Source organism: Carassius auratus, chromosome 25, assembly GCF_003368295.1.
Source record: "Carassius auratus strain Wakin chromosome 25, ASM336829v1, whole genome shotgun sequence".
NCBI classification, from domain to species: domain Eukaryota; kingdom Metazoa; phylum Chordata; class Actinopteri; order Cypriniformes; family Cyprinidae; genus Carassius; species Carassius auratus.
Window position 1 is genome coordinate 15001 of NC_039267.1, and position 25789 is coordinate 40789.

A 25789-nucleotide genomic window follows, 5' to 3' on the forward strand; every position below is an offset into this window, starting at 1 on the left:
GATGCACACAGTTGTGCCAGTGTAGAGCGCTCTAAATCACTTACTTAAGAGGTTGCATATCATCTAGTATGCTGCCTAAGTAGGGATGCTGTCTATGCAGGCAGAATACAGCTCACTAAGTTTAGGAACAGATGTGTTGTGCTGTGTTGTTGTGGTACCCTCACTGTGTGTGTGTGTGTGTGTGTGTCTCAGCTGTGATTAGCGCTCACCCCATCCATTCCCTCGATCATCTTCATCACCATCATCATCACTATCACCTCCCGCCGCGTGGCTACCTTCATCACCAGATCGGCCTGAGAGCGCCTGCCACCCCCAGCACGCTCTCAGACAGGCCTCCGTCTGCAGGTGAGAGCGCACTGATGCCGTTAGCATGCGCTGGTTACACGGACGTGCTAGCATGGTCGCTGTGAGTAATGCATCTACTTTAGACCGCTTCCAGAATAGTATCTTAAAAACTGGGCTGAGTTCTCGATCTGAGCTGCAGCTGCAATCCTATCACAAGTTTTGACCTGAAAAGCATCATATTTAAAGTGTACTTCTGTATACTTAATAGCTCCACATTAGCATAATCAAATATGCTTCAGGTAATGTTTAGTTGGACTTCATCACTACTTCCAATTTAGCACACTTTATACCAGTTTGGTGTAGGCTACTAAAGATATAATTGCAGGGTATTTATATTTAAGTTTTAATTTATTTGCAGTATACTAAGCTTGAAATAATTTTATTTCAAATACATTTAAGTATATTTATTTGTCACCAGGGTATAGCCAAGTTTTAAAATAAAGGCTTTAACAGTATTATTTGATGTTAACTACTGTGTAGCATAGTGTGAATGGAAGCTAAAATCTTATTTTCACGAAACAAAATGCTACGTTATTTAACTTCTCCTTTTTGCTATTATAGCGAACGCAACTTTCCAGCGTTTGATTGACAGATAAACCTCACGCTCTTATTTCAAGGTTGTTGTTAATGCTGTGGTTATTTGAACCGTTTCCTTCATACATTCGATTTAACGACTTTAAGTTAAAAGTCCTTGATCATTCAATGGATCTGTGCGTATGCATCCAGAAAATGAGAGAATCATTACACCCCAGCATCTCCTAAAAAAAACTTGTATGTAATCTAGTATAGTAATTTCTGTGTTTTCTGTGTGTGTGTAGAGTCAGTGAGGAATCAGCCCCCTGCACCTGAACCTCCGGTGGCCCCCAGTCAGCCCAGCACCACAGCTGAACTGGAGAAGACCGAGGCGCTGATTACAGAGGAAGAGCCACCGAGCATTAACCCCCCGACGGCCCACGTGCGGCCCACACACCCGCTCAAGAGCTTCGCTGTGCCAGCCGTCACTGTTTCCGCTCATAACCCTGCCACCTATGAGAGCGCATTACCCAGCACCCCTCTGCTGGCACAGCCAGGTCTGTGTACTGAAACACCGCTGTGCTGATAGTTTGACACGTTGTGTAGCTCACAGCATGTTCGTCTGTGTTTCAGTGAAGATGGCGTCTATCGGGACACTAAGTCGAGTTCGAGCTCCGATGGCGGTAACCGTCCCGAGTGCACCTGACCAATCAGAAACCAGCAAGATGCTGGACGTGGTGAGTGCTGGAGACACGTCTCACTTCCTGTGATGTAGAGGTGGACCCCACCGCACTGTAATTCATGAAAACATCTCTTCTTCTTATCATGAACACATTTACATCACTGCTATTTTTATTTTTTATTTTTTTCTGTTTTTGATTTTAAATATTTTTTTTTTTTTTTTTTTTTGCATTTGTATTTTTTCCCTGTTAGCCCTGGTAAGAAATCATATTTTGCATAAAGGAAATGAAGCCTATTTTTAGGACCAGTAAGGTTATATTTTTTTATGACCCATCAGCAGATTTAGTAGCAGAGGGTGTTACTGATCAATTTCAGCTTCGAAGGTGTGCTGTTGTGTTTAAATACTTATAATAGATTTTGTAGTCCATATATATATATATTTGCTAATTTTGTACATTTTCATTAACATTTCAATTTGGTTTTTAAAAATTCATATGAATTGCAGTAGAATAGCTACATTATTTAATATATGTGTATGTGTGCATGTATATACATATATATATATATATATTTGTTTTTTTGTGATGTGAAGTGTGATGTTCTGTGTTATATGAAAGTTTGAACGTGTGTTTAATTTTGATTTCTCTTCTTCTCTTTTTACTCACTGGCTGGCCTAATTTAAATGGTTTTGTCTGTCTTTGTCTATTTTTGAATAACGAATAACTCCAAATAATTTGTTCTATGCTTCTGAAATGCATGCACTTTTGTTTGTTTTGTTGTAGGTTGCACTGTAGCCTCTTGCTTTATACTCTCCCTCCCTCTTCCTCCTCTCACTTTTCCTCTTTCTGCTTGTTTTGTTGACTCTTTCTTTTCTCGATCCTAACTCTAACACGGCTCCTCTGGCATGGCTCTCTCTCTCTCTCTCTCTCAGACGTATGAGACGGATGAACTCTCGGAGGAGATGGCCCATCTGGAGGGTCTGATGAAGGACCTGAACGCCATCACCACAGGCTGAAGCGCTGCAGTCTCACACGGCTGAACTGCGTCCTCAGGAACAACCAGGACATTTGAATGAACACTGATCTCAGATCAGCCTTGAGAATGACTGAAAACAGATCATGCTTCATCTTTCCATCTTGCATGGCAGAGAAATCTGTAAAACATTGAAAACTCAATGCCATTTTCTCAACTCGGATGAACCGTTCCACACAGAAAACGTGTTTTTAATGTTTTTTGGAGAATTGTATTTACGTATTCCATATTTTTTAGCCTGTATGTATTTTCATTGTGTATATGATCATTTTAGGACTTTTATTTCTTAGGGTGAAATGTCACATGCTCAAACATTCAAGAAATGCAAGCAGGATATTTGTTTTTTTTTTTGTGTAAATTATGCATAAAACCATCCTTATGTAAATTGTGGCATTCAGATCAATGCAAAGATGTACATAATGAACGATTACACGTAAATTTGTACATGGATCCATTTTTACATGAATGTTGCATTCAGAAAACTGTTTTCATGTAAATTGCAGATGGGCATTTTTTCAGTTTCAGTAACATCATCTTAGTTGTTGCATTTTGAATTTGAATGCCATTAATTACATAAGAGCAGTTATTGAACGATTCGCAAATAATTTACAGTTATCTCTGTTTGCTCATGACTGTTTCATGGGCTTTTTTGCAGTGTCTTACATCATGTTTAAGTGTTTCATCTCTGGAGAGAAACCTAAATCTCTAGTCTTCAAACGCCGGTAGCATTCAAAGTCTGAATATGCATTGGAAATTTCTACAAGGACAGACATTTACGACCATCTTAATTCAATCCCAGTCCAGTGACATTGATGTTTGGTGCTTCAGAAACTCCTCAAACGTAAGACTTGTGAGAACGGAGAGCGAATGAACCAGTTCCTCTTCCTCAGGACCCTGATGCCTGTTTTTGGGGCCCTGGAGATTCATCATGAAGGAGTTTAATGCCAAGTGACTCTCGGATTTTTGTACTTTGAGAGGTCTATAAATATATATACAATGAACTGCAAATGTTTGCTTACGTGAATACTTTGTACACTCTTAAAAAAAAGGACAATTTTTATATATATATATTCATCTTTCAGTTGGTTTTTATATGAAGATGACACATTGCTTTGTAAACATTTTCCATGTAAGTTATGAATGGTTAAATATTCTGCGTTGTGTTTTCACCGTGCTGTTTAGCCAATCCCTTCTCACAAAGAATGAGCGAAAGAAAATATCAGCAACGATCTCTGTCTTGCTCATGTACAGTTTCTCACGTCATGAATGTCAATGTGGCTGTAACAAGGTCTGCTTATGAATACAGTTGTTGTTTGTGTTTACAATAACGGGGGAAGATTTAAAAAAATAAAAAAAAGGAAAAAAGAAGACACCAAACCATGTTGTATGGCAGGTGTACCGTCAAATGTCATTTGCACTTTTTATATTTTGGATTTGAAACGAATCGCTGATGCCATGTGAAATATGAACCTATTTTATGTAACAATGATGTCACAAGTAAACGGCTGGTTTTAAAGACATTTAACTGTTGGTTATTTTGTTACATCATTAAAGAAGACCATATTTGCATTTTTTTTTTTTCATACTTCAGATACTTGTGCTCTTTGGTTCAATCATGGATTTATTTTAAGTTATTTTACAATGCATTGTAGCTCATTATGTTATCAATGCTTGTTTTGTGCTTTTTCGGACAGCTAGAAGGTGAAAAATAGTTTTTCAATGAAAAGGTTATGAACAAATCAAACTGGACCAAATACAAAGCCCTGTGGGACACCGCTGGCTAAAAACAAAGAACATGGCACTTAAGTCTGAAAAAGGGTTGAATTTAATTTTTTTTTATCATGTTTATATATTTTTTTCACAATGCTAAATTCTAATATTGTATCATTGGCTAATTAACAGTTAGCTAGCAACAGCACACCGGCAAACTAAACCGTAAGCATTAAAAGCAGGTCTCTAAATAGCAACAACTAAACATTAAACACTCGGCACTCATAATTTTGCTTAAAAATTATATATATGTACACATAAATATATATATATATATATATATATTTATATTTCCATGCAAAGCATGCTGGGAACTGCAGTGTTAGTTGTTGACCGCAAAACAAGTGCTGTACTTTCACCCACATAATTTAAACTAATAGACTGCACATTTTAGAGAACTACGTTTATTGAAATCAGTCAAGTTTGTTGTGTAGACCTCAAATAATATTAGTGAGCAAACTGGAAAATGTTTTCCCATTTTCTGAAACCGCTTTTGTTTGATATGATCACATGTATTCTGCTTCAAATGCACTGCATTTACTTTAACACCATGAATAAAAATTACTTGGACAAAATTTGTTAATCACATAAATTTAATTTGCTCAAAAAATAATAATAAAAAATAACAGTACTGACAAAATTATATTACCCTTTCCAGCAAGTGGCATTTTTTATGGCAAACCATTTTACCCATTTTTTCCAAAAATTAGGACTTTCTTAGGCTAAAATATTACCCATGTAAATTTAAGTCGGAGTAATAATCAAACTATTTTCATTTGATGCTTTACAATCAGTAGCCTAAAATAAGTCTGTACACATGGGAGGAAAAAACATTGCTCTACACAGTTACCAAAAAACACACCCAAAACAAAAATCTACATCCCTCATTCAGTCTTACGATTAAGACAATAACAGTAATGTCCTCTGTGTCCGTCAAGATCCTAATTATGCAAACATGGCCACGTCTCCAAAGAATTCTAGGCGCATATTATTATTTTTTGGCACTAATATAGAATGCAGAATGTTTTCAGGAAATCAAATATAGGAATGAAAGCTTTTATTTACAACTCTATAATCTTTAAAATTTTAGCAGAATTGTAACATCTAGACTCTTCATGACATACACTTATAATCATTGCTTTGAGATCCTTCATAATAATTTTTTTGTTAATTTAAAGAGACTCCCGTACCACTATGGATGACGGGAAATATTAAATTACTTTATATACAGCATAAGCAAGGTCAAAAAGGAAACAGGACACAATTTCTGCACACATACAAATATACAAACACACTGATAGACTTCATACCTTCTGTTTCAAAACAAATCATTAAACTCGAAAGTAGTGCCAAATCGAGGTCCAGAACCAAAGCAGGTGAGCGGAGCTGGGCTTTGGGTTCGGTGTGAGCCGCCGGGACAGAGAAGGAAGAGATGCAGGATCTTGGTGGTGCTTTCTGGTTCTAGTTCCTCTGCAGAGAGCTTTGGGCGGCTGTGGTGGCTGCGCTGGCGGCTGCGGTCTGGAAGGTGCGGTTCGTGATGACACCTTGGGAGAATTCCTGCTGTGCCTTCTGGAAACTGGCGCCGGTGCGACGGTAGTGGGAATGAACCTGGGAAAGAATCGCACCAATGACCCAAGAATCCAAACCAGAGAGCCATAGGTTTTCACTCAGAAATCGTGAGTTACTTACCATTTTCAGTAAAATAATCGACAGCGCAGCAGTGGCAGTGAAGAAGGCCGCCACCACCATCATGATGACACCCACCGCTTTGTTTTTGCCAATCTCGTCTATGGCACTAATCCAGCCGCTGTAATTAAATCCACATCGATTAACCAGTTTTATATTGGTTCCTTCTAACTGATGCATTGTTATGACAAATGTATGCATACAATATCATTTTCTATGAAGTCTACTAAATTTTTTTTATGAGTGCATACTTTTTTGTTCTTGTTTTTTGCATTCGCTTTTGTAATGTACTATTTGTTTGATTTAGTTTGAAAAGAAAATTCTAATTTTTTTTATTTTAACTTCCAATTTTCTTTTTTTTTTATCTAATACACACACACACACACACACATATATATATATATATATATATATATATACATATATGTGTGTGTGTGTTAGTGTGTGTGTGTGTGTATGTATAATATATATTATATATATATATATATATATATATATATATATATATATATATATATATATATATATATTAGGGGTGTAACGGTTCACAAAATTCACGGTTCGGTTCGATACGATACACTGATGTCACGGTTCGGTTCGGTTCGGTTCGATACGTTTTAGATACAGCAAAATGTAAAAACATCTCAACTTTTCAGAATGCCGCAAGCGCACCGCGGGTCATGTGACAAGAACTAACCAATCAGCTTCATCCTTTCCCGTAACAACGTTGAGAGCTCAGCCAAGATGAAGGATCAGCTGATCATAGTTGTATATGGATTGCAATTTTGAAATAAATTTAGTAGCAGAGCTACTGCAAGCGATTTTTAGAGCTGCAAATCCATTTATCCTTCGCTGAAATTTCCGCGTCTCATGGAGAGAGCACGTCATTGTTGCTTAGCAAAGACAGACGCCTCATGAGCGCTTCTGCCCGAGCGCTTTGGAAAGGAGGAGAAAGACGCGCTTAGCATTTTCCATGCGTTTTTAGGCACGATATGTGAACGGCCCCAAGGCGCTCGCTCACTCAGCACGCGCTGAAGGCTCATTGCAAAATGTCGAATGCCTTTAACAGACCAGAAATATAAGATCCTAAAATAACCAACAGGTCTGGTGTTTGGGTTGGATTCCCTGTAAGCTATAGTGTCTAAATGCTGCAGGGATAGTTTGCTGCGTGCATGTTTCTCCTTTTTTTCGTCTTTTCCCAGATAGTACTGACGCATATATCCCAGATATTCCCGCTGTTTTTTTTTTTTTTTTTTATTCCCGCTGGTGTACCCTGTCATGTTGCAGATGCGACATACCGTTGTTTTTTTATCCACCACTCTCTTGCCATCACCATTATAGCTTAAAGGGAATCCAAAGTGCACCCAAACACCAGACCTGTTGGTTATTGGAGGATCTTCTCATTTCTAGTCTGTTAAACGCATTGGCTATTTTGCAACGAGCCTTCAGCGTGTACTGAGTGAGCGAGCGCCTGCTGAGTAGCCTAACATAAACATATAAGATGGTGTTTTTTTCTTCTTCGGGAGTGTCAGGGGCGTTGCCTGTTATGTTGTTTGGGTTATTGGGCTACCTTGTTGAACGCATATCATTATATTTCTCTCTCTCTCTCTCTTTTTTTTTTTTTTTCAAATATAATTAATTACTCCAACGAACCGTTCGGTATACATAATGCGTACCGCGTACCGAACCGAAAGCGTCGTACCGAACGGTTCAATACGAATACGCGTATCGTTACACCCCTAATATATATATATATATATATATATACACATATACATACACACACACACACACACACAGAAATAGATAGAAATTATATACATTCTAAGTATATTTAAAAAATGTGATCCAATCATTCCAGGGAGTCTCATAACAATATTTTCATAATAGTCTTAATCTTGAGAAAATTATATTATTAATGGAAGAGAACTGATGAATCAAGCATGTTTCTATCAGGGGTTCAAAGGCTGACAAGCGCTGCTTTAAGAGGGAAAACAAAGCAAGAAGTTTGAAGAGCGAGAAGACGTACTTCAGACAGGAAGCAAGAGTTTTAAAGGAAGTCCAGCAGCAGAAAACCGTTAGTGCAGGAAGAAATACTCGTCAAAGAGACAGAAGAGAAAGTCATCTGTCACACAGGAGAAACACAAAGTCCAGCTCAGAGAAGTTTGGGTGAAATATTCCTTTAATACTCAATAAATGAACATTATTGCCCAACTACTGCCTCAGTAAAGATCACTAATGAACAGTTATGAAGCTGTATAGAGCAATCTCCGCTGTACCTGTTGCCCCATCGAGGAATGCCAACGCTCTGAATCACAGACACGGCGATCTGAGCCAAGAAAATGAAGAAGAAGAAGAAGAAATTGAAGGAGCTGTCGGACCTGAAAGAGAAGGAAATATACTCATCACTGACCATGAAAAAAAACTTAAACATTCAGAAAATCATGTGAAAAATGTGACTGATGTGATTGATGTGACGCCTGACGTGATGTCATGTCACATGACTGATATGATGGGATGTGACTGATGTGGTGTAATGTGATTAATGTGATGTCTGATGTGATGTCATGTCACATGTCTGATGTGATGTCATGTCACATGACTGATATGATGTGATGTGACTGATGTGGTGTGACTATGTGAAGTCATGGAATTTATGTCATGTGACTGATGTGATGTGATGTCATTGATGTGATGTGACGTCATGTGACTTGATGTCATGTGAATGATGTGATTGATTTGATGGGACTGATGTGATGTAACAGATGTTATATGATGTGATTGATGTCATGCCATGTGATTGATATGACGCAAAGCGACTGATGTGCTATGATGTCATGTGATGTGATGGGATATGTCACATATGATGTCATTGATGTGGTGTGACTGATGTGGTGTGAAGTGACTGATGTGATGTGATGTCATGTGGCTGATGTCATATGATTTGATTGAAATGTCATGTCATGTGACTGATGTGGTGTGAATTGATTGATGTGATGTGAAGTGAGTTTGTGTGATATGATGTCATGTGATGTGATTGATATGTCATGTGATATGATGTCATGTGATTGATTATATGAGGTGATGTGATGTGATGTGATGGTCTGAATGCTCTTGTGCTGGAGGAGGCACAGGCTGACCTGAAGGCTTTATAGACCGGTCTGAACCAGCAGAGGAAGGAGCAGGGAGCGAACAGTATGAACCAGAGGATGGACAGGCCAAAGTCCACGCCTGCATCTGAGTTAGTGGTGAACTCAGCTAGACAAGCCAGAACATTCAGAAACAGCGTCACACACTGCCCTGCAAACACACACACACACACACATATTACACAAGAGCCACACATCACATACGCACATTTCAAACTCAATCTGATTAAATACATTATCAAACAAACACATAATATAATGTTTTATTCAGCATTCTATGTTAAAATTGTATTACAGCCACAATATCTTGAAATGAAGTATTTCCAAGTTATCTACATACAATAATGTATATTTTCATATCAGTACTGTTATTGTTAACTAAAACTAATTAACTACTAAACAGTTAGTAAAAGCTATAAAAAATGGTTTTAGATTTAATATAGCTGCGATAAAATTAACTATATTTATCAGATGGAAACGTTTACAACTGAAAAATTTGAAATGCTTTCTTTGGCAACTAACTAAAATAAAATAGGTTTAAGTTGAAAATAATAATAATAATAATAATAAATAAAACTGAAAACTAAACAGGAAAAAAAATTGTTTTTTACTTGGAACAACATTTGGAATAAGGATTGTGTAAAAATAATTTTTGGATAACTGAAATTAATATTAATATCAAATAAGAAAACTATTAGAAGTGTTGCCCTGGCAATCAAGAAAGTTCAAATCCTATATACTTATATATAATTTACTAAAACTAAAAAAAGAATAAAGCAAGGTTAAACAAAATATATATATATATATATATATATATATATATATATATATATATATATATATATATATATATATATACATTTTTTTTACCTTGCTTTATTCTCTTTTTATGAATATATATATGAATGTATTATAACAATTTAAATAATTTAATTTAACAATTTAAATAATAAAAAACTAATAAAAATTACAAAACAATATTACTAAAACTTAAACTACATTTTATTTAAAACTAAAATTATAAACTAAAATATTATGACAGTATGTAATTAATTATAAAATAGCACAGTTTTATGTTAAACAATAAAATAAAATCAGAATTAAGAATTAACTGTAAAAGAAAAAAAAAAAACACAAATACAACTTTGTTTACTTGTATCAACATTCCAAATAAGATCAGGAGTATGTAATAAAAAAATACTTTAGACTTGGCATCAGAGGCCTGTAAACTCACACATCCACAGGTAATAGATCATTTTGCAGAGTCTCTGATGTTCCTGCGGGATCTCCTCAGAGAAGTCCTGGTAGAAGCAAGGCTTGATGGGAAAGAATTTGGGAAGAGGAGGCCAGTTGTTCTGTTTGCCTGAGGAGAACAAGTGTGAGGTGAGACCGATGCCCATATCCCACAATCCTTAGCGGCAACCTATCAAACACTCACAACAAATAAAGGCACCACTGACCTGTCTTTTGATTTCTACATTCACTGTAAGAATTCAGATGTGTGTAAACATAAAATACATTTTCATTACTTTAAATAAAATAAACATCTGAATATAAAAAAATAGATTAATACAAAATATTAAATTATTAAAACTAATACATCAAATTGATACGTTTTAATTACTATTAAATCATATTTTAGTATATTAAAACTTATTTTATTTCAGCTTGTTGACAGTGTTAGTTTATTTTAGCTCTTATTCATATACAAAATGTGTTTATATTTTTATCTTTTCTTTTATATAATTAAGCAGTTATAAAAGACATAAAATATACTGTATATGTGTGTATACATTTTAGTAATTTTGTTGTTTTTGTCATTTTTATATCTTCTTGTTTTTATTTAAACATGATTTAAAAATACTTTTAGTAGTACTTTTAATTTTGAGTTATTTAAGAAGATCAAGTTAAACTAAATGAAAATGAGAAATATACTAGCTGAAATAAAATATTTATTTTTTATTATTATTATTCATTTGACTCAATGTAAAGGTTCCTTTATTCCAAATCATGTTTTTTATGCTTCAGTTTTATTTAACTATAATAACCCTGACTAAAACGTGATCCAAATTATTTAGACATAGTTCAACAAAACAACAAAAATGACAAACACACACAAGAAATTTACTAAAACTTTAACTTAAATTAAAAAGAAAACATAAGATATTAAAATAAAATCTAAATATAAACAAAAACTAGAAGAGTTTATTAATAATAAAAGTCAGCAAAGGGCATCTTTTGGCTTCTCTCCTGAGGGAGGGAGCATCGCGCAAAATATTACTAATGCACGTTTATTCAAAGCAATAAAATAAATACATTCATGCATTTAGCAGACGCTTTTATCTAAAGTGACTTACAGTGCATTCAGGCTAACATTTTTTTACCTAATAGAACTAAATTATACAACATGACTATCTTTGAAAAAAAGTGCATAATGTATAAATTAATGTTTAGAAACCATATATAATCATGTTGCTAGAAAAGGCGATAAATATGGATTCTGAGTGAACGACTTGGTTTTGGTTCTGACATAAACAACTTTCTAATTCTGTAATATTCTAACAAATATTTTGACTGGAGAGGCTAAGAAAAGCAATAAAATGCAATGACCGTGCACCCCCGATAAGGCTGCCTGATGCACATCTAAAACTCGAATGCATTTGCAATTTGAATATTAAAAATTCGATTTATTTGTTTCTGACAGCCGTGGTGTGTGTTACCTGTCTGCCCGCCTCTGTTCTGCAGCTCTTGTTCTCGTCGCTCCAGCTCTGCAGCTTTCTTCTCCAGCTCCTCCTGCTGTTTGTGCAGACTGGCCTGCGCAGCTGCAGCCGTGGCCTGCGCACACAAGAGCCTTATAATCAGACTGCTGTACTGATGTGTGTGTGTGTGTGTGTGTGTGTGTGTGTGTGAGGCGCTGACCTGTGGACTGGGCTCCACTGACGGCTGCAGGACGGCGGGCTGAGACGGGCCGCTGGAGGCCGGGATGGTGCTTCCCTGATGGATAAAAACATCAGTTACTGGGATTTTAATTCATGGTAAAATGCAAACCTCTGGTATTTTGTTTCATATTGCTGCTGGAGCTCAAATACATCACTTGGGGTTGTATCTGGAGAATTTAAAACTGTTTTACAGTGGAACAAATGAGTTTAACGGTGGTAAAATCAGCGGAGCTCATAAGAGCACAGTTCTGACTCTGCTCAAGACATTGATCTGACACGATCTCTGAAGGAGATCTCGACTCACCGTCACGGTGTGGCCTTCAGGAAACGGATTGAAGTTGTCAATGTGATCGATACCAGAGCTGGTCACCTGCGTGACAGACGGATCCTGAAAGAGATGAACACCATCAGCATCAACACATTTATATTTAGTCATTTAGAAGACACTTTTATCCAAAGTGACAATGGCAGCAATCAAAATCAGAGTTTATTCATTTTAAATATGTATATTAATAATCATTTAAAACCAAATTAGTGCTGGTGCTTTAGCAAAGAAATTTTTCAATTAATACAATTACTAACTTCTTATATTAAGTATGATATATTTGTATTACTTCATGGATGCAGGCCAATTGAAAGCATGATATATGAGTGTTTTACTGTGTCACATGCCTCAATTACATTACACAGAGAGTTCGATAGGTCACAGTCATCTGATAATATTTGACAAGCCTCTGTAGTCACAGGGAGGAACATTCACTGATTATTACTCATTAATCAGGACAGGCCTCTACAGGAAGACACATAGAAGACAACGCTTCCTTCATCCTCAGAAAAACCCAGGACAAGTCAAAGAGTCAAATCATGAGAAACCAACTTCACTGAAGGGTCTCGTTCCAAACATTTTAAGCAAAAGTACGATATGAGCACTGCATCTGACATTGTGTCTCTGCAGTCTGTCCGGACAAACACACCTGCCCTCACCAGACCAACACCTGACATTAATGACTACACACTTTATCAGAAAGAGACATTTTGGTATATATATTTTTTTGTCTTTGTGATCTTTTGTAATATTATCTGCATTTTAGTCTTATTTATAGTAAAACCATGTCACAGTGTTAAGTTTAAATAATTGTCTTTATTTCAATGGGATGGAAAAATACAAATCATCTACAATGCTATGAGGCCGTTTATTTATATGGCACATTTCATATTCAACCTGCGTTAGATAAAAGGTTTTAAAATAATCGTAAAAATATCTCAACAATTAAAAATTCTTAAAAATGTATTCAAAATGAATTAAAATAGTTAAGAATACGAACAATTATTCATATTACTGGAGACGTTAATTAAAATAAAAAAAGCTCTGAATCAAATTTTTTGTTTTCATGCATGAATTAACATTTAATTTTAATTAAACTACAAGAGCAGCCTGTGATGAGTCTGTGTGCATCCATCACTTCAAATGTCAAATAAATTGAGAGAAAACAGTTATTTCACAATATTACTGCATTTTTTTTATAAATGCACCCTTAGATGTTTTACAAAAATTATTTCAGCAAATTATAATTTAATAATAATAATAATAATAATTGATATTATAAATAAATATGTTTAAAATTTTATAATATTAAATATAATATTATAATTAAATTACAATGAATAAAAATTGAGAGTGCATCATGTTATATTTTTTACTTTTAAAACTATGAGTGGGACTAAAGCTAAAACGACTTTACATTTAATTGTAAAAGGAAACTAGAAGGCTGTTAGATAACACAGTCATAGTAGTATTAAAATAATGTGTGCATTTTCTGCTAAATAAGACCTAAAATCTGAGAAAGCACAATATGTAGAATAGAAGTATTTTATCATTAGAATTTGTAGTATTTTAACATGAAATGACACACTTATCCTTTAAATGTGTGTAAGTGCATGTTACTTTTTTTCATCAGATATAAAAGATGTCTGAAGTTCAACTAGCTGGGTCTGGGTCAATGACATTATTGAGTATTCAGATATCTGAACCTTTAACTACTGAATCTTTATCAGCAGATCGAGCGATGGTAAGACTGAAACACTGACGCCTTCAACAAACACTGCAGAGCATCTCTCCACACACTTCCCTACAGCCATGACAATCAGTATTATTACGCCACACCTCATGAAATATGATATACCACGTCATAACTGTCCCTGACACTTCCATGAATCAAAAGCATCTGACATAGCAGAACATCACTGCTCAAATCAGTGAGAATGACAGCACAACAAACAGAGCGAGAGAATAACTATCCCAGGAAAACTAGTGCAGCCTGTGATGAGTCTGTGTCTGTGTGCATCAGTCTGCAGCTTACACTTAATACACTTCAAGTTTAAATCTATTGAGAGAGAAACCACTTATTTTCAGTTATGTCTTTACAGTATTTTTCTCCAAATAAATGCAGCTTTGGTGAGCATAAAAAAACTTCTGAAATGAAATGTTTAGTGGTTAAACTCAGATTATTGAAGCATGTTAGAATTCCATAATAATAATAGTAATGTGCATGTATAATTTAAATATATCATTATCATTATAACTAAATTAAGAGTATAAATTAAGAGATTACATGCAATATTTTTATTAAATTGTACTTTTACCAAAAAGCAGAACTATTAAAGTCAACTGCAAAAAGAATCATAAATATTAATTATTATATTATGTATATATTTGCTTATTATTGTTTAATGCATGTCAACATGTGATGTTGAGTAAAAGTGCATGTGTCAAATACCCTGTAAATATTACGATCTGTGAATAATATAATATAATGCATAATTATAATATAATGCAACATGTTTATTATTGTTGTTTTATTGCATTCCATGTTTTTACGTTTATAAATTGTGCAACTGCAAAAAAAAGGGAAGAAACATGTAATATACATGCAATAGGCATTATATATGTACACTTATTTTATTCACATACATTTTAACCTAGAATTGAATAACTTTTTACAAATAATAATAATAATAATAATAATAATAATAATAATAATAATGTTAGTTAGTAAAATATACCACTGTGACTTTTTGCATTGTATATTTTATCATCAATCATCTAAGTTATTGTTGGAAAATTCACTTATTCCACGTTTCACTTGTTGTGAAGGAAGCATATTGGCAGCCCTGCATGTACTGATTTAGAAATAGGAGTTGTTTTGAAACGCGTTTCCGCTTGATCATGCGGCGCGTGAAGAAGAATCGCAGGTAATTTAATCATAGCCTCACAGAGACTCACAGATCTTCATCAGGCAGTTATTATAAAGATATTACAGAGCTCGAGTCTGTTTTGATATTAACAGGAGTGGCGCTCTGGCCTTCAGCGTGTCACCAAACCTGCGCGGATCCACCCTTCACCAGCGACATCTAACTAACTAACTAACTAGCTAGTTAGTTAATTAATTAGTTAGTTAGTTAGTTAGTTAGTTAGCGCGGGATCGACCCTGATACGTCCGCATCCGAACCGAACTCATCTGAACTAAAACTCCCCATCAGCAGTACAAACCCCACTGAACTCCCCCAAACTTCAGCTCAAAGCGGTCCTCCCGTGTTCCTCACCTGGAAGGGATTGACGTCGACTGGATCTTCAAACGGGTTGGAGTCAAATCCCGACATTGTAAGGTGCTTTATCCGTCTTTAGAGTCTAAACTGAGCGGCACCAGAGCTGCGATCGTTGCTGTTTCCTCTCTGCACTTCCGCACTGACAGCGTGATGCGCGTGCGCTGCGACGTAGACGGATGTTCGGTTTATTTATTTATTTATTTATTTATTTATTTTTATTATTATGCTTTAAACGACAGATACAAAACAATACAACAGACAATATAAATCCACTGTAACAAAGGATAAACTAAATAATATAAAATCATAATAATAAATAAAAGACAAAAACAAAAATGCAATCATAAGCAAGCATGACCTTTACATTACTCATATAGTTTTAAATATAGAACACAAACGGACAGTTTTAATCGCCTTTCTATTAGTACTATGTTGGATAGTACGCAAGTAATTTTGCAACTCTTTATAAAACGCTGTAAAACAGTTTTTTTTTGTACACTTATGAATGTGAAGCCAACAAAATAAATAAATTAAATGTAGACGGATGTTCGTTTTACGTGTTCAACTGTAACATTCTGCAGAGCAAACATTGTATTAACAAATGAAATGTTCTGATTGTCCGTTTCATCCAACATAATTTATACAGTTGTACTTGTTTTGTAAACATGTAAAGCATACAGGCTGTCATAGCATAAAAATTATTAAAATTATCTTTTAACATGTATTTATTTTATAGTTTGCACAGTTAAACCGGTTATAATTTGTTAAATGTTGTTTATTATTGAAGTACTTTATACTCTTTGTTTTAATTATACTAAATGAAGTGTTATCTCTGTCTCTATTGTTTTATAATATTAAAATAATTATTTACATTTGCATTTTACATTTAGTCATTTAGCTGACGCTTTTATCCAAAGCGACTTACAAATGAGGACAATAGAAGCAATCAAAATGAACAAAATAGCTATGATATATAAGTGCTATAAAAAGATTCACACAGTGCACATAGCAAGGACTTTTAAAATTATATAATAAATAAAAAAGAAAACAGAATAGAAAAAGAATAGAGAAAGCTATTGTTAAAGGCCTTTTTGCTTTTGTTAATTGCATAATAAATAAATAAAAAAATAGAATACAAAAACCTAAGAGAGGATACTGTTTTTTTTTTTAAGAAATCAATCAGTTAGTAAATGGTGGTAAACGGGCAGGTTTTTAAGAATATAATTAAAATAGAGAATGCTAGAGTTAGAGCGTCAAATAGAAATGGAAGATATGTGTTTTTAGCATAGACTGTATAAAAACAGGTTTCTTGTCGATTATTGAAGATTATAATATTAATTATTATATAAAAACTATGCGTTATATATTTAACCTATTAATTCGGTTAACGTAATCTTCCAAAATATACTTCAGATTAAATAATCCGAATGGCCTAGATATGCATTTAAAAAAATATTCTAAAATAGGAATAATATCTATTTACATCTGAAGGCTCGTGATTGGTTGGCTGGCTGTGACGTCACCTACGTGACTGTCAACGTCGCAGACATGGCGGAAGTGAAAGGTGAGTTAAATCTCTGACTGTATATTTCATTCGGTATTTTACGCAACATTCGCTTCACACACAGCGCGAATGATTCAGAGTAAAAACAGACTGGCTGTCGCTGTCGATGATTTGAGTGTTGTTTGGATGGATTAGTTATTTGATGCTGCTGGATTTGAGCGTGTAAGCGTTTCTCATCAGTGAGATCCACAGCCATCCATTAATTGATTCGAACTACGGCAGGAGAACGCGTGTTTTCACAATCAGATGTGTGTCCTGTCTGTTCGCAGTGTTTCCTTTGTGCTGTGTGGTGCAGAGCTATGCCTGGGGTAAAGTGGGTCAGGACAGTGAGGTGGCCCGCCTGCTGCTCGGTGGAGACCCTCAGGCTCTCATAGAGGAGACCACACCATACGCAGAGGTACAGGACCAGGCCTGAAGAACTGATTACTGCAGGGATTCTCATCTGCTGACCTGCACACACACTCACACACACTCATACAGACTCATACAGACTCTCAGCCAAGACAAGAAGCCCAAACATGAATAGATTAGCTCTCTACAACATTCTTTCAAATTGTTAGAAATGTCATAAAATAAATTACGGATAATTATTATTATAATTATATATTTTTTTGTATATCCTCCATCCCTTGAATAATTCACCCAATGATAATAATAATAATAATAAATATTTTATTATTATTGCTATTATTATTATAATAATAATAATTATTATTATAAAAAAATATATTTATTGAATTATTAATATTCAATTAACAGTTTAATTTTATTAATATAACATTACTTATTAATATTATGTTTAAAATAAAATATTAATATGAATTTTAATGTCTACTAACAATTAAAATAGTATATATATAATTTTAATGATTTGAATTAATGTTAATATTATTATCAAAAATAAATAATAATTATTACTATTATTATACATGTATAAAAATGTATCATTGGTGTCAACTCACCGTTATTTATATAGCGCTTTTTACAATGCAGACTGTGTCAAAGCAGCTTTACAGTATTAAAAAAGGGAGAGAAATAGTGTACCGGATGAGACCGCAGCTTAATTCTATACAAAGTGTACAATATAAGTGTAATAATACTATTGCTTTTGTTGTTTAGTGACTATTTTTGTTATTTTTGTAATAATAATTAAATTAGTAGTAGTAGTAGTAGTAGTAGCATTACAATATTAGTGGCAGTAATAAAAAACTAAATATTATGCAGAGATAATCAAACTTTATTATTTTTGTTGTTGTTATTATTATTTTACACCCTACAATGATAAAAAATAAAAGACTCACAGCTGAAAGAGAGACTTTCAAATTGTGCGAGTGTGAATATTAGTATAAAAAAATTTTTATTTTAATTATTTGGCTTCTTTCCAACCAGTCGTTGGTCTTTTTGTTATTTCACTCCTTTGCTTGAATTTTTTGGATTCTTTTTTAAAGTGAGACCATGTCAATAATATTAACTAGCAACAAATAATTTGTTCTAAACCTATTCAACTAATAAAAAAATGGACATTTCAGTGGCCATGGGTTTGTGAAAGAAAAAGCAAGTATTATACAATCCTTGTTCATCCTGTGTGTTTGTTTACTGTGCGGCTGTGAGCAGACTTGAACACAAGCACAAGTGTCTCTGATAACAACAGCTCACTTAAAGGTCAGCGTGACATTCACTTCATGTCACAGTCTATTAATAAAGCCCCTGCATGTGTTCAGATGTGTTTACATGTTGTATAAATAACCATCTTAAAGGAGCGTTTTGACATTATAAAATTAGGTTTTTGGTATATATATATATATATATATATATGTGTGTGTGTGTGTGTGTGTGTGTGTGTGTGTGTGTGTGTGTGTGTGTGTGTGTGTGTGTGTGTGCATTGTGTGACATGATATATGCACACACACAATTGTGTGATCATTCCATCTTCGTTTTCTTTCAAGCTATGGATGGGTGCTCACCCCAAAGGAGACGCTCTCATCAAGGACAACAGGATATCCCAGAGGACCCTGGGACAGTGGATTGCAGATTTCCCAGGATGTCTGGGGTCAAAGGTCAAAGACACATTCCACGGGCAGCTCCCGTTCCTTTTCAAAGTGCTGTCCGTCAACACGGCTCTGTCCATCCAGGCACATCCCAACCGGGTGAGACTAGAGACCGTTTCCCTAATTAAAGTCCTGTTATACACTAATGCTTGCATTACAAGGATTCATGGTTATTTTTTGTGCTTTCAAAAAAAAATCTGTGTTCCGTGTTCTTAAGTGCAGAAATTTAGGGGAGCAATGAAATGTATCAAACAATGTATTTTCCCTCAATAAAGGGATACAAGGGAGACATTTACAAGCAAAATTATTTCATTTTAAACACTAGATTTTCTATGACTACTGCTTTTAACTTTATTTAATAATTAAGTATTTGCAGGCCTCCTCATATATTTATGTATATGTGCATATATATATATATATATATATATATATATATATACACATACAGAGCATAATAAATATATATATATATATATATATATATATATATTGTGTTTGTGTGTGTGTGCGCGTGCGTGCGCATACCTCCTGTTTGAGATCAGTAACATTTTTATGTTTAATTTAATTTTGTAGAAAGTTAAATAATTATGTAAAAAGTTGAACCTCATCAAGGCTTTATTTATTTGAACAAAAATACGGGAAAAATTTTTCTGAATTATTATTACTATTTAAAATTGCAGTTTTCCATATTAATATACTTTAAATAATAATTTTATTTCTGTGATCAAACCTGTATTTTCAGCATAATTATTCCAGTCTTCAGTGTCACATGATCCTTCAGAAATCATTCTAATAAGATGATTTATTATAGATGTTGGGAAAATTGTGCTGAATTATTATTTTTTGGAACATGTGATACTTTTTTCAGGATTTTCTGATGAATAAAAAGTTAAAAAGAACAGCATTCATTTAAAATCTAGCAAAACACACTAACGTTCAAATGCTTGCGGTCAGTACATTTTGGGCAAGAAATTAATTCTTTTATTCAGCAATGTGTTAAATTGGAAAAAAACCTAATAGTAAAGACTCATACTGTTAGAAAAGATTTTAATTTTTAATAAATGCTGTTCATTAATTGTTGTTAACCGACAGGAATTGGCTGCTCGACTCCATGCACAGTTTCCTGAACATTACCCAGACAACAACCACAAGCCGGAGATGGCCATCGCTCTCACACAGTTTGAAGGTCTCTGCGGCTTTCGGCCGATGGATGAAATCTTGGGCTTCCTCAAAAGTAAGTTCAGTGAACTGACTGAAAAAAAAACAGTCAGATAAGCCAAACTCAAAAATGAATCCTATTTATGCTGTTTTTAATATTTAATATGATGCCACATGCACTTTTACAACTTGTTTGAACTGAAATGTGTTAGTGTGTGTACACAACTGCCCTAAAATGATAAAAATAAACCTAGTGCTTGTCACACAGCCCCTCCCACAATTTTTGATTGACACTAGTGTTTTACCTTAGACACGCCCTGAATGACTGTCATCTACTTAAATGGGTTTATGTTCATGTGAATCATTTGTGATCCAGCTTCACCCACAGGAGAAACGAGTATTTGCAAATCGCCTTTCCTAATAACTTGGTGGTTAGCAAGTTTCTCAGTGTGGCTAAAGTAAACAAGATTCATGAGAACAGCTTGTCAACCAACGGAAGAGAGGGGCGGAGTCAGCTGAGCTCATTAGCATTTAAAGGAACATGCACAAAAACGGGTTGTTGTGTGCAGAGCTACTTTTGACAGGGTAAAAAGGGTATTGTTTTACACCACCATTGAGAAATTTTAAAGTATGTTATAGACTTTCATTAAGACTCTAAAGAATCATATCAACTTGTGGAAAGTGGGCATCTGATGACATTAGAGAAGTTTAATGTGTTGCATCAAGCATTTCCCATTTTTCCAGATGTCCCAGAGTTCCGTGCGCTGGTCGGTAACGAAGCCGCTGAGGAGCTCCAGAGCGCAGACGGAGACCCGGGCCGGACGTCTCTCGCTCTGAAGAAATGTTTCACCAGGATGATGAACTGTGAGAAGAAGCTGTTCGTCGATCAGCTCAACATGCTGGTCAAACGCATCTCAGAAGAAGGTGAGAGGAAACCCTGCAGCGCTTCCACTCCCTCGTGTTATGTCATGTTATTCACCTTTCACCGGCTCTGTCCCGTCAGTTCAGGGGAAACTCGTCTGACCTGTTCTTTTGTTCCAGAGGCTGCAGGTAAAGACACCTCGGGAAGTAATGGAGAGCTGCTACTGCGGCTGCATTCCCAGTATCCGGGGGACATCGGATGCTTTTCCATTTACTTCCTGAACCGTATCGTGCTGCAGCCGGGGGAGGCCATGTTCCTGGGAGCAAATGAGCCTCACGCTTATCTGTCTGGAGGTCAGAGGTCACCACAATACTAATATAACACGTTTGAGCCTTTTACCATGATAATACCATGGTATATTTTTGTAGAGTCTGAAAAAAAATCAATTGTTGTGTAGTTGTATTTTTTGTGAAATATGTTTATTTTTATTCACTTATTAACCCATTATAATCAATTAATATTAATATATTCCATGTTGGTTGCATTGTGCTTGGTTGTTGGTTTTTGTGCAATATATTAATTAATATTCACTTAATAATAAATCATATTTTCTTCATATTTATTAATTTTCATTTAACCCATGTAGGTTGTGTATTTGTTGTTTTTTGCTAATTATATTTATTAATTTTTCACGAAATAATCTGTAATTTTTTTTAATATTCCATAATATTCATCTATTCCATCTATGTTTCATAGTTTATATTTTTGATCAAGTATAATCATTAATTTACACTTAATAATAAATAATATTTTATTGAATTTTCATTAATATTCAAATGTTCCTTTAAGTTAAGGTATAGTTTTTTGTTAAAAATATATTTGTTAATATTCATTTATTAAAATATTACTCAATAATATTACTTAATATTAATTTATTCCATCTAGGTCATATGGTTGTACTTTTTGTGTAATATATTTACTAATATTCACTCAATAATTTGTAGTATTAATTTAATATTTATTTATTCCATGGAGATTTCGTAGTTGTTCTTTTTGTGAAATATATTAATTAATATTCAGTTGTTACTTGAAGGTTGTAATGTTGTTTTTGTAAAACAAATATCCATTAATGTTCATTTAATATTCATTAATTCCATGTAGGTTGTGTAGTTGTACTATATATTTATTATTATTTATTTAATTGTCCATCATGTTCATTTAATACTAATTCATATTACTTTTAGGATTCTCATTAATATGCAATCTATTCCATGTGTAACTGACTGGCTCCTCCAGACTGTGTGGAGTGTATGGCGTGCTCTGATAACACCGTGCGTGCCGGACTGACTCCCAAATACATTGACGTGGACACACTCTGTGAGATGCTGAATTACAGCCCGGCTCCAGTCAGTGCCAAAATCTTCCCCTGCATACGGGACAACGCCGACCCCTGCGTCTACCTCTACGACCCTCCAGTGCCAGACTTCACCGTCATGAGAATACAGGTGCGCCAGACATTTACACATCTATTTCACATTTATCCTTATTTAAATTATATCTTTTCTTTTTCGGGTGAACTGTCCCTTTAAGAGTGTAAAAGGATAGTTCACCAACCCCCCTAAAAAATTATATTTGTTGATATTTGAATGTTATATTTTGGGGGGTGAACTGTCCCTTTAAGAGTTTAAAAGGATAGTTCACCCCCCCCCCCCCCCACCCCCCAAAAAATGCTATTTGTAGATATTAAAATTATTTTTTGGGGGTGTGAACTGTCCCTTTAAGAGCTTAAAAGGCTAGTTCACCCCCCCCCCCCCACCCCCCCTTAAAAAATTATATTTGTTGATATTTGAATGGTATATTTTTGGGGGGTGAACTGTCCCTTTAAGAGCTTAAAAGGATTGTTCACCTCCACAAAAATGCTATTTGTAGTTATTTAAATGATATTTTTATTGATGGATGAACTGTCCCTTTAAGAGCTTAAAGGGATAGGTAACCCCATCCCCCTTTTTTGGGGGGGGGGGGGTGAACTGTCCCTTTAAGAGTGGTGTTATATTATATTATCTTCAGATCCCCGCCTCGGCGCAGCAGTACACTGTGAGCGCGCTGGACTCCGCTGGCATCCTGCTGGTCATCGACGGAGAGGCGGTCGCCACGTCTGCTGCGGCCCTCTCTGACATCACTCTGACACCAGGCTCTGTGCTTTTCATTTCAGCCAATGAGAGTGTCTCTTTAGAGGTGACATCATCGTCGGGCATGACCATGTTCAGAGCCTGCTGCTTACTGTAGGAGACGTCCGCTTCATAAACGTTGATCTGTTCTGTCCTGATCTAAACCAATGGTTCACGTAGAAATCCTGGTCCCATGTTTTTGGCTTCATCTGGGATGAACATGCATGATGAATAACCTCTATTTAAAGGAACAGTTCACCCAAAAATTTAAATTCTGTCATTTACTCCAAAACCGTCTCATTCTTCCACAAAAGAAGATATTTTAAAGAATGTTGGTAAGCAAATCGTTTCTGGTCCCACTGACTTCCTTATGTTTTTCCCACACTGTGGAAGTCAGTTTCACTAGCAACTGTTTGCATACTTAGAACAACTTGAGAGTAAATGATCACATAGTTTTCATTTTCGAGTGAGCTATCCCTTTAAGTTGGAGTATTATGATGACATTTAGTGTTAAAATAGCTATGCTTAATCATTAAATAAAATATGTAATGAAACTTGATGATTGAATTATGATTCTGCAACATGAAAACCTCTGCATGTTCTTTTGAAATTTGTAAAAGTATATAATTCCATTGAGTCGACATGAAATGCTGTTCGCACCATTTTACTTTAATAATGTGACATTTACGAGAAAAAATAAATAAATGTAGGATGGAATTCGGTTGGATTATAAAATATGTGTGTTCCAGAATGAAGTCAGACCAGAATGAGAGTTTAAACCACCAGCATTAAAGCAAGTTCATACAAAGAGGAGTTTGCAGTAAATGTACTTACCCTCCGCCCCTTTTATGATGTAGATGAGTTTTGGAGAAATGTGGCATTACGTCACTTGCTCACCAATGGAAAGTGTTGCCAAGTCAGCGGTTTTCTCTCAGAATTGGGTTACTTTTACACTGTTTCCGCAGGTTGTTTTTCATGTCAGCTCCAATAACGTGATTTTTAACCCATGAAATGCCAAAAAACATGCATTTTACCCCAGATACGCAATTTTTACAGGGTTAGTTTTGAGTAGCAAATTTGGGCTGGTTATGTTGTGAAAACCTGGCAATGTCTGCAGTGAATGGGTGCCGTCAGAATTAGTCCAAACATGTGACATAAACATCTCCGTAATCCACACCACTCTCTTGAGAAATGAAAACTGTGTTTGTATGAAACAAATACATCTTTTTTTGACTTTTTTTAATTTTTATTATAAAATATGAATTACTTGTGGATCATTATGATGTTTTTATCAGCTGTCTGGACTCTCATTCTGACGGCACCCATTCACATCCATTGGTACATTTCTCCAAATCTGAGGGTGAGTACTATTTCAGCTAATTTAAACTTTTGGATGGACTATTTCCTAAAGAAAGTAAACAAAGTCAGTTTTGATTTCACGTTGGCACATATAAATGCATGGATGCATGATCACTCACTTTTGGCTGCAAGATATGAACATTTTATTAAACAAAATTTGTTCCATCAGAGATTTTTTGCATAAGGATGCAACACCTTTTGCATGTGTTAAAAAAAAAAGAACCCAAAAGGAGGACAGTAGCAATTTTACTTTTACATTAAAACCTGGTTAACATACACTTGAGATCAATTTGAACATTTTACACACCTGTTTCTTGGTATTACTGCTAAAGAACAATGAGTCCTTGTTACGGATGCACTCTTCCATGGTAAAAGAGTTTTATTGAAGCAGTTGTTGCTAAACGAAGCACTTCTGTGACAGACACAAGTTTTGTGATTTGATTACCAGTGCAACTGATTTTAAAAATAACCCTGCAAGTGTTTTCATATATGTTAAACTTTGTTACCGATTTGTATCCTCCCTTGTAAGTGGCTGTATGGCTTGATCTGTGGTTATGCTTTATTGCTGTAGTTACTATTTGCACTAGCAGTGTGGAGAGCACAAAGGATGCTGGGAATTACCGGCGTCCTGATGTTTGTTTACTGTATTTTGAGTGGCCTCTTCAGATTCGTACATGTTAAATCAGAAGACTGACCTCAAACGTGTTGATTCCTGGGATTCTTTCTATATTTTGGGAGCCGTGTTATTCTGAAGTGTTCTGGGATCAAAGCATGCGAAGGATGAATGAATGTACAGTATGGTGCTTTCTGAGCTGTAATGGAGCATGTGTCTGATAAGAACAACTCTGTATGTAATCCCTAATAAATAACGATTCTGTAACCTTTAATCTGTACATTTCTGAATTTTTT

General features: G+C 35.0%; 3 protein-coding genes across 7 annotated transcripts in view; 2 read left to right on the plus strand and 1 right to left on the minus strand.

Annotated features, from left to right (window-relative positions):
* LOC113042862 (neogenin) overlaps positions 1-4091 on the plus strand; it is a gene marked incomplete at its 5' end in the record, with an annotated part of 18508 nt that extends 14417 nt beyond the window's left edge. For 2 of the 4 annotated variants that reach the window (XM_026201848.1, XM_026201849.1), the window contains 4 exon segments: positions 193-345; positions 1164-1415; positions 1492-1595; positions 2471-4091. In XM_026201848.1, the coding sequence (XP_026057633.1) occupies positions 193-345; positions 1164-1415; positions 1492-1595; positions 2471-2554 (593 nt within the window). 4 annotated transcript variants of the gene reach the window in all.
* An 825-nt stretch (positions 4092-4916) lies between these two features.
* LOC113042863 (secretory carrier-associated membrane protein 2-like) lies at positions 4917-15874 on the minus strand. The gene is made up of 9 exons (XM_026201853.1): positions 15719-15874; positions 12420-12503; positions 12096-12170; positions 11897-12011; positions 10411-10539; positions 9168-9327; positions 8307-8408; positions 6031-6148; positions 4917-5949 (listed from the first exon to the last, which is right to left on the minus strand). Exons 1-9 carry the CDS (start codon positions 15773-15775, stop codon positions 5803-5805), a joined length of 987 nt encoding a protein of 328 aa, XP_026057638.1. The 5' UTR covers positions 15776-15874; the 3' UTR covers positions 4917-5802.
* Positions 15875-17219: 1345 nt separating this feature from the next.
* Positions 17220-25767, plus strand: LOC113042864 (mannose-6-phosphate isomerase). Of its 2 annotated transcripts, none has more exons than XM_026201854.1 (8): positions 17220-17285; positions 17555-17682; positions 19232-19432; positions 20426-20567; positions 21236-21415; positions 21533-21706; positions 22650-22858; positions 23421-25767. In XM_026201854.1, the coding sequence occupies exons 1-8, from the start codon at positions 17270-17272 to the stop codon at positions 23637-23639; spliced, it is 1269 nt and encodes a 422-aa protein (XP_026057639.1). In that variant the 5' UTR covers positions 17220-17269; the 3' UTR covers positions 23640-25767. The 2 variants fall into 2 exon arrangements, with proteins under 2 accessions (XP_026057639.1, XP_026057640.1); XM_026201855.1 differs by lacking the exon at positions 17220-17285 and adding an exon at positions 17429-17447.
* Positions 25768-25789: the final 22 nt, after the last annotated feature.